This window comes from Pseudophryne corroboree, chromosome 11, assembly GCF_028390025.1.
Source record: "Pseudophryne corroboree isolate aPseCor3 chromosome 11, aPseCor3.hap2, whole genome shotgun sequence".
In the NCBI taxonomy this organism is placed as follows: Eukaryota; Metazoa; Chordata; class Amphibia; order Anura; family Myobatrachidae; genus Pseudophryne; species Pseudophryne corroboree.
This window is the reverse complement of record NC_086454.1, coordinates 132420564-132440593: the sequence shown is the minus strand read 5'-3', so window position 1 is coordinate 132440593 and position 20030 is coordinate 132420564. Positions and strand designations below refer to the sequence as shown.

The 20030-nt window shown below is 46.7% G+C and overlaps 1 protein-coding gene across 2 annotated transcripts in view; it reads left to right on the top strand.

The window, feature by feature from the left end:
• Positions 1-20030, top strand: part of CDC42BPG (CDC42 binding protein kinase gamma) — a 388481-nt gene that overhangs the window by 251576 nt on the left and 116875 nt on the right. For both annotated transcript variants that reach the window (XM_063944811.1, XM_063944812.1), the window contains exons 14-20: positions 1537-1647; positions 1803-2071; positions 11129-11234; positions 11351-11475; positions 16643-16757; positions 17522-17670; positions 18474-18562. In XM_063944811.1, coding sequence (XP_063800881.1) covers positions 1537-1647; positions 1803-2071; positions 11129-11234; positions 11351-11475; positions 16643-16757; positions 17522-17670; positions 18474-18562 — 964 coding nt within the window. The remainder of the gene's footprint in view (positions 1-1536; positions 1648-1802; positions 2072-11128; positions 11235-11350; positions 11476-16642; positions 16758-17521; positions 17671-18473; positions 18563-20030) is intronic.

The window sequence follows — 20030 nt, the reverse complement described above, 5'->3', positions numbered from 1 at the left end:
ATTTACTTCATTTAATATTTTTTTACCAAATGTATCAATAAAAAAACTTTTATCCCAGAGGTGCCGTAAAAATAAATTCTGCTACTTCAGGGCACAGTGGTTAAATAAAGTTTGGGAGCCACTGGAAAAGGGGATAGAGAGGGCAATTACCAAACTTTCTTTTTAGTTTTACCACAGTATCCACTATATAGATTATTATTATTTTTTTGCTGCTTTATAGACAACATTGTGGCTTTATTTAAAATGTTTTGGATAATCTGAAATTTTTTTTTTTGCTTTGGAAAAAAGTTGTTTTTTGCAGAAGAAATAACATATTTGGTTGTGATGTGAACATTTATCATAGATACAATGGAAAAACTGAAGCACTGAAGGTGTATGCAGAATAGATTTCATTTTAAAACATAATAAAATGTAAGAATACAATTACAATAAATCAGCGATGATGAAACTGAAACAGCATTACATAAGTAAGAGAAAATTTCTAAAACAGGATGGCTGTATGTATGCTAACCACTCATTGGGACACTTAATTAAAAAGGGTATGCAGTCAGAATGTCGACACTTACTTTGTTCACAGTCAGAAGCGTCACTGTTTCCAGTGACACCTGGTGCGGGGAGAAACAGTAAATGTGCGGCAAACGTTCGGCGGTAAAAAGGGGGATGGTCTGCTGTAAAGGGGAGGTGGCCTCTCTGGTTGGACCCGCGTTCGTTGCTGGAGATGCGGACTGCCCCTGGGAACCAGTGCAAGTGCAGTGCCAGCTCCTGCACAGTGACAGGAGCAGGGTGCTTCACATAATGTCACAGTGCAGCACCCTGCACTGTGTGTGATACTCGGGTGTGGGCCGCACACCCTTTGTGATGCCACTGTCTAAAGTGAGTATGCGGACTTGACCATGCTGGGATCCTGACGAGGGTCTAATGCTACTTAGAGCAGAGGTTCTCAAGCTACCCCAACAGTCCAGATTTTAGGTATATCCTTGGCTCAGCACAGATGGGTAAATCAAATTGACAGAGGTGCTAATTAAGTCACCTGTGGACAAGAATGGATAAACTGAAAACCTGGACTGTTGGGGTGCCTTGAGAACCAAGTTTGAGAACCTCTGACTAAGAGCATTTCCACTATGTTGGGTATTCTAACTTTAAATGCTGCAACTTGTAAATCACTCACAGATCCCTGTCCATAGACAAACTGATAGCCATCTGAGGTATAATCACACATCAGTGTAGTTGGGTTATCCACCAGAAACAAAAACGAGAGCTGCAGCTGGGTATGCTTTGACTGTAATATATATATATATATATATATATATATGTATATATATAATCATCATATATGTGTAAGTCTACGTTATGTGCATTTAGGTTTTAATTAAAAAAAAAATTTCTAGTGATGGCTATAGACGGTGGCAGTGGCCAAGGTCAAGTTGTCATCTCCCGTATGTAGTTGGTGAATGTCTGTGTGATCATTAGATGTATTTTTTAAATTATCTATCTAAATATTTTTATTAAATGAGACGGTGGCTTTTATCTTTGTAGGCTGAATCATTAGTGGAGGACTTAACCATAGAAGTGGAGAGACAAAAGAAATTACTAGGGAGAAGCGAGGCACTGGCCACGCAGACTTTGGAGGACCTGGTAACAGCAAAGGTAATCCATATATACTGTTCACGTGACAGTCTGCAAGGCTGCAGCCTCATATGAGCAGTTTTAACTGTGGAGTAAAATGTAGTGGTGACATCTGCTCCATAGTGCTCAGACGTTTTCTCCATATGTAATTTGGAACTTCGCTTTGATCATTTCAGGCACAGCAGGCTGTGGCTTCTCCTGTCATTAGTGGCTCACTCCATACTTTTGAACTGATCCAGCTGAGAGGAGAACTTGAGAGACGGGGCCAACAAATGGAAGCAGACCTTACCCAACTGAGAGACGAGTTTGCATGCCGGGAGGCAGAACATGCAAACGAGACCAAATTGCTTCGCAGGGAACTTGGAGAGAAGGAAGAGCAGCTAATATCACTGAAGCATGAGATGGAGGGAATGCAGGAGTCCATTGGTAAAACAAGAAATGACAGGTGGCTAGAATCCTTTTTACGTTGTACAATTTATATTTTGTGCTGCATTCATTTTTTTTTATGTCTATAGTGTCTGCATAAATTAACATCCAATTAAATCTCACATTCCTATTAACTCTACTGCTACACTCTGCATTTAACACAGTCCTGCCACCACTAAACTTTTGTTGGAGAGATTATCCACTTCAGTTATGTCCTGACTGCTTCAAAAATAGAATCCAACCTAATTTAATGGTTCTTACTGTAAACCAAACAATTCCTTGGATAAATGTAATGTTACAAAAACTAATCCTATCTGAGTTGCATGGTTGACTGAGAAAAAGCAGTCACATTTCATCTTGGCTCCTAATGTGCTAGTTATTAATGACACCTATGCCAAATAGCCCAATTTAGTGTGCCACGTATTTTGCAACTTAGCCGCACCAAAACATTATTCCTAAATACCTACATATTAACTATAGGCCTAATTTAGCATGGAATGCTACTGAGACTGAAAAAGCAATTGTCTCAAAATGGCTACTGCTAAAAATCGAATGTGAGGAGCGCCGAGAAAGGAAAAAGACATCCACCACTGCTTACATAAATTTGCGTATGCAGGCGCATAACTGCTATGCACATGCAGAAATCGAGCACAATCAACCGGTGCGGTTGACCCAGGACCACTCAGACTAATGAGAATGCTGTTGCACCGGGCGCCGTGTTTTAAGTCTCAGCAATCGCAGCTGGCGCAGATGTAACCCCCGAAAACGGGCATGAATTTGCAGCGCAGTCTGACGATAATCAGTTGATTTGCGTTTTTGCAATTTAGCAATCCATGCTGAATTAGGCCCTAAGATGTTAAACAAAAGTAGCACAACAGAGGAAAAAGTAGCAAAATGGAGAAAAAAGTAAAAAATCTAGGGTAAAAAGGCAAACAAAAAGGTGTGATATGAGTGACCCGCACCATGCATAGTTATGCTTAACCTGCAACTTTATACTAATTCCTATGCTACACAAATACTATTCTTCAGTCCCTAGTAAATTGTAAGCAAAGTAAGATGCAAAATTCAGGAAACCGTATGCAGTCTGTGTAACAAGGCAAAAGACCGGTCCAATACTAGTGACTCATACCATGCATCTATTGCATAACGTCCCAATATATGGAAACTAAGGTGCAAAACTGAGAGAAAAAGTACACAGCACAAGTATCCCGCCAGGCATCTCACGCCACATAGCGTAAAAAGGATGAGGACAAATCTGTACAACAGATCTTGAAGCATCCATCATCCTAAAGCAGTACCTGACACCATAGCAGGAATGAAGACTCACTTGCTTTGCATGGAGATAAGTTTTAATGATCTTAATAGAGCTCTGGGAAACAAGCCTAGCTAATGTGAGAGTGTTCCAGGTGGACTACTGTCCTCCACACAAGCCTAAAATTCTTGGTAAATTCAGCTTGACCTTGTCTGGGACCTCAAGCTTGCTTCAACTGATGAAGCCAGCTGTAAAGCTCCCATCCCTCGCAGCTCTGTGAGCCTGACTACTAGGAGCGCCCAGCTTGCCAGAAATCCCCAGAATTCCAGAGTAGCTTCAGAGTTTAAACAGAGAGCCCTACATAAGCCATTGGACCTTAATGAAGCAGTGCTTCTAATTTGTTCCTTGCAATATTACTAGCCTCTTAATAATCACAGCAGAGAGAGAGCGAGAGAAGGAAAAATTAAGAACAAAACCTAAAAAAACCTGCAGAGCTCTGTGGTTATTGTCTGGACTATCTGGCAAATACCTTGACTTTTACATTCAGACTAGGTGCTTCATCGCGCCCTACGGGCGCTCTTCACACCGTCGGAAGGGGCTGCGCCCCTTTAACCCCTGCAGAGATGCGGGACGTCGGGGAGGGGACACAAAGACACGGGGGGGCGGGGAGGAGACAGACGGGGAGGGGACACAGAGACACAGGGCGGGGACACACAGACGCAGGGTGGCAGGGAGGGGAGGCAGATACGCGGGGCGGCAAGGAGGGGACGCAGAGACACGGGCGGCAGGGAGGGGACGCAGAGACGCGGGGAGGGAGGGGACGCAGAGACGCAGGGTACCAGGGAGGGGACGCAGAGATGTGGGGCGGCAGGGAGGGGACGCAGAGAGGCGGCAGGGAGGGGACGCAGAGAGGCGGGCCGGCAGGGAGGGGAGGGGAGGCAGATACGCGGGGCGGCAGGGAAGGGACGCAGAGACGCGGGGCGGCAGGGCGGGGACGCAGAGAGGCGGGGCGGCAGGGAGGGGACGCAGAGACGCAGGGAGGGGACACAGACGCGGGGCGGCAGGGAGGGGACGCAGAGAGGCGGGCGGCAGGGAGGGGACGCAGAGAGGCGGGCAGCAGGGAGGGGGACGCAGAGACGCGGGCGGCAGTGAGGGGACGCAGAGACGTGGGCGGCAGTGAGGGGAGGCAGAGACATGGGGCGGCAGGGAGGGGACGCAGAGACGCGGGCGGCAGGGAGGGGACGTAGAGACGCGGGTGGCAGGGAGTGGACGCAGAGATGCGGGGCGGCAGGGAGAGGACGCAGAGACGCGGGGCGGCAGGGAGAGGACGCAGAGACGTGGGGTGGCAGGGAGGGGATGCAGAGACGCGGGCGGCAGGGAGGGGATACAGAGACGCGGGCGGCAGGAAGGGTATGCAGAGACGCGGGCGGCAGGAAGGGTATGCAGAGACGCGGGCGGCAGGGAGGGGACGCAGAGACGCGGGCGGCAGGGAGGGGACGCAGAGATGCAAGCGGCAGGGAGGGGACACAGAGACGCGGGGTGGCAGGGAGGGGACACAGATGCGGGGTGGCAGGGAGGGGACACAGATGCGGGGTGGCAGGGAGGGGACACAGAGATGCGGGGCGGCAGGGAGGGGATGCGGGGCGGCACGGAAGGGACGCAGAGACGCGGGGCGGCAGGGAGGGAACGCAGAGACGCGGGGCAGCTGGGAGGGGACGCAGAGACGCGGGGCGGCAGGGAGGGGACGCAGAGACGCGGGGCGACAGGGAGGGAATGCAGAGAAGCGGGGATGCAGAGACGCGGGGGGCAGCAGGGAGGGGATGCAGAGACCTGGCGGCTGGGAGGGGACGCAGAGAGGTGGAGCTGCCTGTGCACTCTCACATGTGAAGTTGGTGTAGCGGCCACATTAGCAGGCGCGCTGTCCCCCGTCTCTGGCCTGTGGAGCCGGCAGCCCAGGCCCTGTGGTGTACAGTCCGGGAATCTGGGGATGGTGGGAGGCAGCGTTGTGTTCGGTGTGCGGAGGAGGCAGCGGGTGTCTGTACCGGCGCAGGGGGGGCTATGAAGCCTTCTCCTGCGCCACCCGTCCCTCCTGATGTGTATGGCGGCGGCGGCAGCAGCAGTTACAGGCGCGGGTGATGCTGCGCCGTAACTGCAATCTCTTCATCCGTTGTGCGGACGGCGTCTGGCGGGACAGTGGGTCCCAGGCGCGCTGCAGTGCGGGAGCTGGCGTTGGGGGTGTGTGGAGGGCGGGAGGGGTGGTGCGGGCTGCGGCTGTCTGGTCGGCCGTGGTGCGGGCGGCAGGGCCCGGCCACCGTGTCCGTGGCGCGGATGGCTGTGGGAGGTGCTGGCTTGTGCTGTGGGTTAGGCTGGGCAGTGTGTGCTGGTGAGTTATGCAGGCGTCGGGGTTGGGGGTGTCTGGGCTGTCAGTGGCTGCTGGAGGGGGGTTTGGGGTGTGTGGTGCGGGTGGAATGGGGGTGTAGGTGGCACGGGAGGGGTCTGTGGTTACCTGGCAGTGTGGGGTGTCCATGCCCTGGTGGCTTCTGGCTCAGTGGCAAACGCAGGATTTTCATGGGGGGGTTTCAGTGCGCGCGCATGTATGTGTGTGTGTGTGCTCGTAATTGAGTAGCCAGCACACTGCACAAGCTGTGTGTATGTATGTATGTATGTATGTATGTATATATATATATATATATATATATATATATACACACACATATACATACGTACATACACACACATACATATACACACACACACACACACACACACAACATCTGTACATAGACATACACACATACTGTACACAGCATACATGTGTACACACAGTTTACACACACACACACACACACACACACACACACACACACACACACACACACACACACTATACATACTAACAGTATACATGCAAACATACAAACATAGTATACATGCACACAGCCACACACGCACAGTATACATGCACACAACACACACACAGTACACATGCATACAGCATATATACATACACACACAGCATACATAGTTACACACTATACATGCACACAGCATACTGTACATACACACAGTATACATGCACACACAGTACACATGCATACAGCATATATACATACACACACTATATATGCACACAGCAAACATACATAGTAACACACACACACTATACATGTACTTAGCATACATACATACATTAATACACACACACTATACATTTTACATAGCAATACACACATCCATTAACATTGAACAGAACCCCCTCCTCACCTTACACTACAGTGAGAGCCGAAAACAGCAGACACTGCCTCACGTAGCTCTGTCTCATGGCCCCTTGAACTGCCTGAGAGGAGCTGCGCGCTTCCGCTGCAGCTCCCCCTACAGGCAGCCAGCAGCGGCAGCAGCCAGGTTCACACTGTCACTCGGACAGTGTAAAGAGGAGGGAGCTGCTGCATAAGCTTCTCCTCATTTAAAAATAAAAAAAATCGGACGGGAGCGCCGATGGATCGGAGACCAGGGAGGGTTTCTAGGTACTTGGAAACCCCCCCTGCGTGCGCGTATGTTGGTGGGCGGATTATGTGTCTGCAGCTCCATCCTGCTAGTGGTGTGCTGGGACAGGGGAGGAGCTGCTAACTCCGCCCACCACTGTGACTCCACCCAGCGTTAGAGGGCAAGGCACAGTCACAGGGCAAACATATAAGAGATGGAAATGTGGTTTGTAACAGACCTTTTTGAGCAGCAGACTTGGACAGCCATTCCCACCATACTAGTTCCTGATTAAGACCAGCCAGGGCCATAACTATGGGTGTGTGAGCTGTGTCATTGCACAGGGCGCAGGGTGTCTGGAACGGCACCTACAGCCAATATAGCTGCTGCCGCGTTGCCTGCCCGTAGCATCCCTTGGACATCTGGGCTTGTATAGTGCTGTCTGTACAGCTGCTTCCCAGTGTTGCACTGATGTTATGTGCTCAGGGGCAGGGCTGGCACAGGGCACATTGCCGCCCTGTTTTTTTCTTGACTATCTCCAGATTAGACACTTTGCATTTGATTCTGCGTCACAATTCCAGACACCTGAAGGTATGGAAGGTACTATGGGGCTATCTCCCATATTCAGAGTCCTATAAGTCTATGGGATTGTGCCCTCCAGCAGCAAGAGCAGCTGTCATCACTAATAACAGCACTTACCCCCTACCCCATGCTTGGTGCAGAAGAGCTGACTGAAAACGGAGGGCAAAATCCATATGCATAACTCAGAATAGGTTTTCAACTGTGGCTAAACAAAAACGACATCCCATTGTCTCCTAGTAATGCTTTTAGAGCCATCAGTAAGAAGCAGCTGAGATTTAACTCAGAATTCCTTATAGCTGCTCCAAGGGGATCCGGTCAAGATGCCGCCGGACGGAATCCCGGCGGTCGAAATACCGACGCCGGAATCCCGACCGCCACAATCCCGACATATTCTCCCTCCGTGGTTGTCCACGACACCCATAGAGGGAGAATATAATAGTGTGCCGAGCGTGGCGAGCGAAGCGAGCCCGCAAGGGGCTGCGTTCCGCTCGCCACCCCTGTCGGCATTGTGTGGTCAGGATTCCGGCGACGGTATTTCGACCGCCGGGATTCCGACCAGCGGCATTTAGTACTGATCCCGCTCCAAGTTGTGTATGTTTGCCTTGACGCATATGCAGTTTGCTGAAAATCACGAGATGTGTCCACAATCTGACTTGTGTATGATTTCCAAATCACATCTTTCCTCTCTTCATTCACTCCAACTGGAAAGTTTCATGATTCAACTCCCTTTGAACTGATTTGTATCCAGTCTCCCACCTATAAAGTGATAATATCCTCTATATATTATTTAACTTCTAAGGGGCAGCATGAAAGAGACAAGAGAATCGGTTCTCTTTTAAAATACCTTAACAGTTCATCAGTGGAGACAGATCCTCAAAAACTGACTTCTCTAAAATGAATTCAATACTTTTTGAATAACCAGGATGTTTCTCTTGCCCAATGCCCCCTCCTCTATCCTCACGGCAAGAAAAGTGCTGGTATATCGGTCTGCAGTATGGCCGTTATGAATGTCAAATTGATTTCTCACAAATATTTAAAATGCCCGCTCTAATATATATTGTAAATGCCTGCACCTCTTACTACCATATACGATAAAAGTGCGCTGTACATCGCAAAACACTGTATCCCATAAGAGAAAACAATACACCCACGCATTATCTGAGTTCCAAAGCTCATTGATGTATATATTTTTTGTTAAAAGGATATGGATTCAATATATATTACAAAGTACAGTATACCTATAGTTTCATTAATACAACTCGCATAGTAAACAGTTAGAACATAGTTAAAACACCGTTACATATAGTTACAGTTAAATGCCAGCGATACAATTACCAGATCTTTCTTATATAAGTTTGTCCCTCCATATGACTCTCTTTCTCTCTTTCCTCTGTAAAATCATAGGGAAAAGGTAGCAGGTGCACTATCTCACACTAGCTCAACCTGTAGTAACCAGAGGCACTTAGCATATTCCTGGCCAGGGCTATGAGCTTACCCACCGCATCAAGGTAGCCTCTCATTGGGTAAGTCCCTAAAACGAACTATAGGGGTTCAGGTCCGGGGGACAGGACACCCCAAAGCCACCCAGCCAGACAACACTAGCTCAACCTGTACAGGGAGCCCCGCACCCCAGAGAATTCCCCCCATTATGGACTGCCATAGTAAACAAAATGTAGGAGTCTTACCTCAGTGTGCTCATTCCAAATGCACTTAGCATATTCCTGGCCAGGGCTATGAGCTTACCCACCGCATCAAGGTAGCCTCTCATTTCTTTTACTCCTCACATGATTCACACATGCAGCAACAGCTGCTCCTACCTCTTTAACCTTATATTTTTATCACTCCTGCGATGCCCTGGGGTTGTCTGGCTGGGTGGCTTTGGGGTGTCCTGTCCCCCGGACCTGAACCCCTATAGTTAGTGTTAGGGACTTACCCAATGAGAGGCTACCTTGATGCTGTGGGTAAGCTCATAGCCCTGGCCAGGAATATGCGAAGTGCCTCTGGTTACTACAGGTTGAGCTAGTGTGAGATAGTGCACCTGCTACCTTTTCCCTCTGTACACTTTACTAAGTCTCAAGCAGAGTAGCACCTCACTACCTAATTAAGGTGTGCAAATTAGGGCCCTTTTCCCTCTGTAAAATCATGCAAGACCTCCATCTCCCTCTGAGACCAAAAGCAACTAACTCTGAGACCCCCAGAAACAGGAACTACCTTCCTGTGTGACTAGTTCCTGGGGGAGGGGTCTCTCTCATTCATGATTGAGTCACTATTCTCTTTGTATATGCTGATCAGGTTCAGCCCTGAAGACTGCCAAAGGGCTGGCCTGAGTTCCCTGTTCACTGTATCATTCATTGTTCTAACAAAGTGATTTCAGCTTTTATACATTCAATCATAACTATCCGCTGCAATGTCCTACAACTTAATAACAAGTATCAAATTAATCTACACACCAATATGCTTGTTTTAAAAGTAAACATGACAGGTGCATCTGGTTCCGTTCAAATAATACACATTCATGACATTAATTCATTAGGTGATTTTAAATCACCATGATGTCTGGCGCTTGATATTATTATAATTATGTACTGTATGAAATAAGTGTCGAATCCATCTCTGTGGCATGTCCGTGTAAATGCATGTGTTACCATATATTGCTGTGCTCGCTGCGCATATTTGCAAGTATAGCGACTTAAATGTGTGTAGTTTGTATGTTCTCTTTATGTAACAGCCAGCCCAGTGCTGTGTCCCGCACTTCTGGTGTCGGTGGGTGCGGGGTTCATGCCATGCTAATATTGTTCTGTACAGGCGGCCTACAGGTCCCAGCAAGCCTGCTTCAGCATGCTGGCACTTGGAGAACTACAAGTGCCAGCATGCCCGGACATAAAGTGCCCGCTGGCACCTGTAGTCCTCTTGTAAAGAAAATATTAAAATAAATACACAACACATTTTTTTTTTAAAGTTTATTTCACAGGGTCTTCACCTGGGGGGCGGCGACCTTTGGCCAGCTCTTTTGCATGGCCGCTGCCTCCCCAGGGCTTCCCAGCGTCTTCTGTTTTCACCTGGGTGGGCAGCTCTTTTGCATGTCTGCCGCCTCCCCAGAGCTTCACGGCGTCTACCGTCTTCACCTGGGTGGACGGCGGCCTTTGGGCAGCCCTTTTGCATAGCTGCCGCCTCCCGGCTTCACCTGGGTGGGCAGCGGCCTTTGGGCAGCTCTTTTGCATGGCCGCCGCCTCCCAGGGCTTCCAGGCGTCTTCCATCTTCGGGAGCTCTTGCACGCTCCCTCCCCGTTGGCGGACTGACAGCCTCTGCCTCGTGCTGGCTTCTGTAATATAAGCCAGCCCCGAGGGGCGGGGCGATGACACTGAGAGCCATAATTGGTTCACGGCGGCCATCTTAGATTTAAAAAATTACGCTAACGGCACCATTTTTTTTAAATTGGAGCTGCTCCGCTGCCGAACACTGCAAAATTACAGGCAGGGACTGGATCCAAGATCCTGGATCCTCTGTCACCGAGGCACTCATACAAGTGCCACTTTCAATATTATTTTGAATGGGCTTTCACTGCCCACATGAGAATCTTCTTTGTATTATTTTAACAACTAATGACAGGGGAGACACTGCCTCCCCTGACTGCACGTCCCTGCCATTTAAGTGCTCTTTGTCCATGAACAGTTCCAGTAATGGGTGCTACAAAAATAAAATAAAATATGTTAGCAACTATCCTTATTGGTAGAAACGTGACATCTTCTTTTTCACATTCAGTGTTCGAGAGCAAGAGGAGGAACTTCAGGAAATCCAGAAGGCAAATGAACGAGAGAAAAATCAGCTTAAGAAAGAGAACAAGAAACTTAAGGAAGAACTTGAAAGGGTGAGATTACGTGCTCAATAGCCTTTTTCATCTTTGTCTCAAAATTGTCAATCTCCGTTTGCAGGGTCAGGCTGTGATGGTTTTTTGGCCTAACATTAATTCATTTTTTTAATTAGATTACTGCAGCGTCCGAAAAGATCTCCATGTCTCAGAAGCGTTTGGAAGAAGAAGTCCGATTACTGGAAGAAAAGAGAGAGACTTTAGCTAATTGGGAAGCCCAAATCACAGACATTCTTCAGTGGTAAGCAGTCTTATGTGTCCCTTCCATTTGTCAGTGGATCCTTGAGCTCTTTAATCCAATATAATCTAACATTTCAGATGCGTACAGTGTAAAACTCTGAGAATTGGCCAGTTTTGACATTAAAAGATCTTTTATAGTAAGGTTACTTATTTTAGGCCATGCCCTTTAAGGAATAACTTGGAATCATTGCAGATTAGTCCCTATAATTTTAAGCATGTGGCCCAGGACAACTTTTCAATACCTAACATGTTATTTTCTGCAATGACCGAAAGTTAATACTCCGTTATCAGCATAAAATGAATGTCCTCAGAATAAGAAAATACACTGCTCAAAAAAATAAAGGGAACACTAAAATAACACATCCTAGATTTGAATGAATGAAATATTATTATTAAATACTTAGTTCTTTACATAGTTGAATGTGCTGACAACAAAATCACACAAAAATTATCAATGGAAATCAAATTTATTAACCCATGGAGGTCTGGATTTGGAGTCACTCAAAATTAAAGTGGAAAACCACACTACAGGCTGATCCAACTTTGATGTAATGTCCTTAAAACAAGTCAAAATGAGGCTCAGTAGTGTGTGTGGCCTCCACGTGCCTGTATGACCTCCCTACAATGCCTGGGCATGCTCCTGATGAGGTGGCGGATGGTCTCCTGAGGGATCTCCTCCCAGACCTGGACTAAAGCATCCGCCAACTCCTGGACAGTCTGTGGTGCAACGCGGTGTTGGTGGATGGAGCAAGACATGATGTGCTCAATTGGATTCAGGTCTGGGGAACGGGCGGGCCAGTCCATAGCATCAATGCCTTCGTCTTGCAGGAACTGCTGACACATTCCAGCCACATGAGGTCTAGCATTGTCTTGCATTAGGAGGAACCCAGGGCCAACCGCACCAGCATATGGTCTCACAAGGGGTCTGAGGATCTCATCTCGGTACCTAATGGCAGTCAGGCTACTTCTGGCGAGCACATGGAGGGAGGGCTGTGTGGCCCCCCAATGAAATGCCACCCCACACCATTACTGACCCACTGCCAAACCGGTCATGCTGGAGGATGTTGCAGGCAGCAGAACATTCTCCTTGGCGTCTCCAGACTCTGTCACGTCTGTCACATGTGCTCAGTGAGAACCTGCTTTCATCTGTGAAGAGCACATGGCACCAGTGGCGAATTTGCCAATCTTGGTGTTCTCTGGCAAATGCCAAACGTCCTGCATGGTGTTGGGCTGTAAGCACAACACCCACCTGTGGATGTCGGGCCTCATACCACCCTCATGGAGTCTGTTTCTGATCGTTTGAGTAGACACATGCACATTTGTGGCTTGCTGGAGGTCATTTTGCAGGGCTCTGGCAGTGCTCCTTCTGTTCCTCCTTGCACAAAGGCAGAGGTAGCGGTCCTGCTGCTGGGTTGTTGCCCTCCTACGGCCTCTTCCACATCTCCTGATGTACTGGCCTGTCTCCTGGTAGCGCCTCCATGCTCTGGACACTACGCTCACAGACATAGAAAACCTTCTTGCCACAGCTCGCATTGATGTGCCATCCTGGATAAGCTGCACTACCTGAGCCACTTGTGTGGGTTGTAGAGAGGTCATACAGGCATGTGGAGGCCACACACACTACTGAGCCTCATTTTGACTTGTTTTAAGGACATTACATCAAAGTTGGATCAGCCTGTAGTGTGTTCTTCCACTTTAATTTTGAGTGCGACTCCAAATCCAGACCTCCATGGGTTAATAAATTTGATTTCCATCGATAATTTTTGTGTGATTTTGTTGTCAGCACATTCAACTATGTAAAGAACTAAGTATTTAATAAGAATATTTCATTCATTCAGATCTAGGATGTGTTATTTTAGTGTTCCCTTTATTTTTTTGACCAGTGTATAATGCAAAATTGGAGTCAAGTGGTCTTCATCAGTGAGATAATCTTGCTGAAGACAGAGATCCAAGATGGGAAGTGTCCGTGGTAGACTGGGACATCTGGTAACAAGAGCCCTGAGGCTTTATGTAGCATTATAGAATCACCTTTCTGTTCATTCTGTGTGGGATTTTTTATTGAACTGAATTTAAAAATAAATAAATAAAAGTTTCTGAATGTTTGGACACAGAAGACCTAATGGGCCCTACACACTGCGCGATAGTAATGAAAGATATGAACGATCTCGTTCATTAATGAACGAGATACCGTTCATATCTTTCAGTGTGGAGGCATGAGCGATGAACGATGCTCGTTCATCGCTGGTGCCCCGTCGCTTGTGCATGCAGGCCAATATGGCCGATCTCGTCCATATTTGCCTGCACTGCTATGGAGCCGGGTGACGGGGGGAGTGAAGAAATTTCACTCCCCCCGTCACTGCCCCCCTGCCACCGGGTCGGCCGTATCCGCCGTCGGGCAGCTCGGCGGCGGATCGCGCTGTATGTAGGGCCCATAACTTACAAAACCCACTAAGGTGCTGATTCAGTTCTGTACAATGGCCTTCATTCAGATGTGGTTGGAGGTGCTGCATCTGTTGCAAAGTACTGATTATCTGTACTTTGCACATGTGCAGGATCCTTTTTGTGCATGTGTGAACGTGTCCTGCAACAATGAATGCAGATTGCATTTTGGTGGCGGCAACTGTCTGCATTTCTCCAAACACAGGGGAAGGGCAAAGCCAGGATCTCTGTCAGGGGATTGAGATTTCCTGGTCTGTTGGTAGCTCCTGCGGTGGCCAACTTGCGCAACCCCATGGGTCATGCGCAACCAATGGCGTCAGAGATGATCCGATACTTTGTCCTAGAATGCAGCTCGGATCCGTAATACAGCAGGAGGTGTGACGCCTCCTTCTGCATTACCATATTAGTGCTGTAGCTATTGCTTCTATGTAAGCAGCAGCAGCAATAGCACCTCCAACATCATCTGAATGAGGGCCAATGGCCTCTGTGTGCCATTTTGGCCAATGGTACTGCAAATTTTTACTGTCATCCCATAGAGGTGCACAGGAAAACTTGCAATATTTTACCTATGATATGCAAATATGGTCGCAGTCGGATGTCACACAATGTTTGGCCCCTAATTGTGTACTGCAAAAAACCTTGATTTTGCAATATAGGGGTCTATTCAATTGAAGTCAGAACTGCAGTGTAGTCGGAAAGATGGCAGTTTCCGACTTTTTTAGGTCGAATCATGATTCAACCTATTTAATGGTACTGCCGTTTTTCCGACTTGACGGTAATTCCGACTTGTCGGAAAACACATGGATCGGCGGATTAGCCGCAGATCCACGTGTTTTGTTGGATTTGTGGCCAAATCAGACAGGTTTTAGTCCTGTTTTCGACAATGTCAATCCGACTTTAAAAAAAAGGTCAGATTGGCATTGTCGAAAACGGGCAAAACCAGTCGGATTTTCCTGCAAATTGAATACTGCATTGTTGGGTCCTCTCCGTCGGAGAGGATCCGACATGCATTGAATAGACCCAGAGGGTATATTTACTAAGCATCGGTTTTGGGTTTTTAGACAGATTCCTGGTGGGTTTGCTAAATGCAAATCTGACGACAACACTATCTTTATAACACGATAGAACGTTGGCTCCCCACTAGAGGAATACAAACCCAGGATTTACGAAGCATAGGCTTTATCAAATTTGACTGTAAAACCTGCCCAGTCGAGGGCTGGTTGCCATTGTGTCCAGAGAACCAAATGCTGGGTCCCCTCGGACATAGCGTCAATTGCCACGGTTGGTTCAGCCTAGTGCTGGTTATTGGAAAATATGTGGGACCTCAGCCCCCCCCCTCCCCCCATTTGTCAATACAACCTAGGCTCAGAGGCCTGAGGCTTCTTGTTATTTTTGACGTTTTGCCATTTTAAATCTATTTTAATCATCAATGCCTACATAAATCATGCTAATCTGTGCAGTGCTTTAAATCTGTTGTGGTTTCTCATCCCATTTGTGGCGGAATAGGGGTTTGAAATTCAACGTGTATAAACGGGATGAAATATGATAGTCAAAACCGATTCATAGTAAATACTGGTTTTCTAGGCTGCAGTCTGTCGTCGACGCTCATCTGTTTCAAATTGACAGCAAAACCGACGCTTCGTAAACTTAGTAATGTTTATTCTTTTGCCTCCTTAGAACCACCTTTTTCATCAAATGAAAGTACTTTTAAGTTACCAGGAGTCTTATCCTCCTATTTGAAAAGCTAAGGGAACATTTGCACTCCATCTGCCTTTACTATGCATCACTTAGGTGTTTGTTTTTTTTACCTTGTGCAAAGTGCGCATAAAAGAGCCTCTCTACAAAAGTTAAATAGAATGGTACAAAAAGCTTCTCATTAAAATTGTAGGATGAGACCTGATCTGCACCAACTTGGCGCTTGAGCAGAGCGGAATTGGCAGTGTATAACTGTATATTCTGTATATTAGGAATTGCGGCACACAATGTGCCCTCACTATCTCTTATCTAAATAAATATAGAATTGCTCTGCAATTACAGACAGCTTCAGTTGTATTTTGGGGGAATTGTCAGATTGGGTGTCTTCCTTGCCATTGGCTAGTAGAAATTCCTCTGCAGCAAGTGTCTCTATGTAGAACTATATATTTTAGCAGAAATCTAATGTACACAGTGCAACCAGTGGGATTGTGGGCCTAATTCAGACCTGATCGCTAGCAAGCGATTTTTGCACTGCTGTGATCAGATAGTCGCCGCCTACAGTGGGAGTGTATTTTCACTGTGCAAGTGTGCGAACGCATGTGTAGCAGAGCCGTACAAACAGATCTTGTGCAGTGTCTACTCAGCCCAGGACTTACTCAGCTGCTGCGATCAATTCAGCCTGTCCGGGACAGAAATTGACGTCAGGAACCCTCCCTGCAAACGCATGGACACGCCTCCATTTTCCAGACACTCCCTGAAAACAGTCAGTTGACACCCACAGACACCTTTTTGCTGTCAGTCTCTTTGCGATCGCCCATGCGAACGGATCCGTCGCACAAACCCATCGCTGAGCAGCGATCTGCATTGTACTCGTGTGACGCGCCTGCGCATTGTGGTGCATGCGCAGTTTGGACCTGAACACCCACTGTCCAAAAACGCACAGCAGCAATCAGGTCTGAATTACCCCCAGTGTGCAGCACATTGACAGTTTGTAATATAACATAAAGGGTCATCAGTTTCCTCTATCTTTTTAGGGTGAATGATGAGAAACAGTCCCGTATTTATCTACAAGCTCTATCAGTGAGGATGACTGAAGAGCTGGAGGCACTGAAGAGTTCCGGTGGGCAAACCCCATCCAGCAAAACAGTGGTGAGAACCAGGGGGGTGATGTATGAATTGCTTTTTTAAAGGTAAATCAAACTGGAAGCACTACGGTTATGATTATCTGGCTGAAAGAAAGTTTGAGACAGACAAGGTTATAGTAACCACTTTAACTAATTCACTAAGTCTAGGGTACCCTCATTTTATGGCTTAGATTGACTCAGTGAATCTAGAATAATGGGGGTCATTCCTAGTTGTTCGCTCGCTAGCTGCTTTTAGCAGCATTGCACACGCTAAGCCGCCGCACTCTGGGAGTGTATCTTAGCTTAGCAGAATTGCGAACGAAAGATTAGCAGAATTGCGAATAGAAATTTCTTAGCAGTTTCTGACTAGCTCGAGACTTACTCACAAATAGCGATCAGTTCAGTCAGTTTCGTTCCTGGTTTGACGTCACACACACTCCCTGCGTTCGGTCAGCCACTCCCCCGTTTCTCCAGATACTCCCGCGTTTTTCCCTGGCACGCCTGCATTTTTCCGCACACTCCCAGAAAACGGCCTGTTTCCGCCCAGAAACACCCACTTCCTGTCAATCACACTACGATCAGCAGAAGGATGAATAAACTTTGTTACGCCGTGAGTAAAATATCAAACTTTTGTGCTAATTTTCTTGGCGCAGGCGCGCTGCATACATGGCGCATGCGCAGTCGCCTAATCGCTCCCTAGCGAAAAAAAATAAAGAGCGAACAACTCTGGATGACCCCCTATGCAGGGTGTGAATTAACAGCATTTTTTTTTTCTTTCTCACTCTTTAGGAAAGCCAATGGAAAGCTCGCAGACTGCAGAAACTGGAGGCTTCAGGCCGCCTGGAGCTTCAGTCTGCCCTTGAAGCAGAGATAAGAGCTAAACAGACCATCCAGGAGGAACTGAACAGGCTCAAGTCTGAAAGCCTGGACACTGACAGGTGCTGGATATGAAAAACAATTTCCCCTTTACCACAATCCAAAAGAGCTCTTGTCAGTGCCACTAGCACTTATAATTTATGCCGGTTTTGGTTATTGTGGGGGACTGAGTAGCGCGATTACCCCTCCTCCCTCACAAAAGCTTCAAGAAGCATAACTATCAAGTCTATGACCAAAGGGGCTGATAGCACTATAACTGGCAAATCCTCCAGCATGGTTCCCCCCAGTTTTACTGGATATGTATCAACGTTTGGTGAGAAATAAAGTACCAACCAATCCGCTTCTAACTGTCATTTTACAGGCTGTTTTTGAAAAATGACAGGAGCTGATTGGTTGATACGTTATCTCTACCACTTTATCACTTGCAAAGCTTTGATACATCCCCCTCCCCCAGCCTGCTCAGCACTTTGCTGATTTGGCTAAGGGAATCAAACTTGCAAAAATAGGGAGATGGGAGCACTGTACATAACAATAGCCTGTATTTGTTCGGTTAGTAGAATTAAACAGTAATAAGGTAGCACTACTCTTCCTAGCTAACCCTTATAGCAATATCCAACATAGAACAGCTGCACTCTTATTGGTTAGAGCACGAGAAAGCCTCTCAAATGGTGAATTGCTTTTGATGTAGCTTCCATGTGGTGTCAAACCACAATGAAGCTCACTGTATCAATGGCTTTACTTCTAAAGTGTGCCAGAGGTCAGTCATAAAATCCCTCAGCGTTTGCTCCACATAAATGAGTTTCAAAGTATGAGTTGTAAATGGAATTGCATATTTTATGGCTTCATTTTCTATATATTGCAATAGGAAGCTGCTGGAAGCAGACGAAGTAAACAAGAAGTTAAGAGCAGAATTAGAGAAGTTACGCGAGGAAGCTAAATCAAAGGGGACAACAGGTAATAGCTGGGTACTGTTTGTGATAAAATGGTAGCTGTGGGAAAAACTTTATACTGAGGTCAAATCCTTTTCTTGTTGTCCCTTTGAGGATGCAGGATTACCATGCAGTATAGAGTGTGGTGACAGGGAGCTGGGGCACATTAACGTTACTGGCCAAGAGCTGATGCAGATTTGACTGTTCGCCTGTGAATCATGAATTCTTATTGCTCTTGTTCAGAAAATGTTTAGTAAAGGCGTGTTTGTGCAAATGTGTCCTATGCAGACCAGCATGTAAGTAGCCCATTTTTTTTCTTCCAACTGCAACTGCCTGGGAACTTTTGCTTTGTCTAATAAAGCAGTAAAGCAGGGGCTGGGTGAACAGAATGAACGGGAGACAAGAAAAACAACTTTCTCTAATGAGAACAACAATCCTAGTCAGGAAAACCATGAAAGAAACAATTGGCAATAACTGATTCATAAAAAGGAGGGTTTACTGTGTCCCCCAATAGACTAAAAGCAAAGAATTTAACTTGAGCAGAAAGTCCAGTTTTCTCCATCCGTTTGGGGATACTGGATTACAATGCGGATGTCTTAAATCGATTGTCTAGTAAGAATCCATCCAGAAGTTATGTTGTGCAGCACATTATGTCCAAAACTGACATCTCTGGATGCAAAAATATTCTCTTGAGGACATCACCAGGTCATCTGCATAAATCCTAGTTTTTATGGACATGGAATCTCAGTGCCTTTACATTGCTCGAGAACGATGAGAGCCCACTTCATACGGCAACTTGTCCTCATTTTTGGCTGAAAAAAACTGTTTAATTCTAGAAACAGCCCTGTCTTCCTGGAAGATGAGGAAATGAGGCCTACAATACTGAGCCAAGCTCAGAAACTGTTCTAACAGAGGAAATTGCTGACAGGAGGCAGTCTTCCAGCTAATGAACTTCAACTCCACTGAACCAAAGGAATGAAAGTAGGGAGCTTTTTGAGGTCCCATGGAGCTACTGAAAGTATGTGTGGAGGCTCATATGCGTCTCTCCATAGAAGAAGGTCTGCACTCCAGGTAATAAAAATAAAAAAAATCAACAAACCCCCAGTTTTCTCTGAAAGAAAACAAAAGGTCTGAGATTTGAAGCTTTAAGGAGCTGTCTTTTAAGCTGACTTCTAAGAATGTCTTGGAGAAACAGCAATAAGTGGTCCAAGTGGAAAAAAAAGTACAAAACTGCTGTGTTTCACATTAGGCGATGTATCTCTTCCAAACCTTATACTAATTCAGAACCAAAATAAGTTTTCAAAGTTTGAGTATGTTCTGAATCACAAAGCCTGAAAAGCTTTTAGCTCTGACTATCATTGCTTCAACATAGATGCCAATGACGCCAGCTGTTGTAGACTCTGGTGATGAAAGGAGCCACAATTTAAGTGGTCAGCTGGTGCCTCTGGATCATGATTCAGATATCTGTGTGCCAAGACCTTCTGGCCCATTCT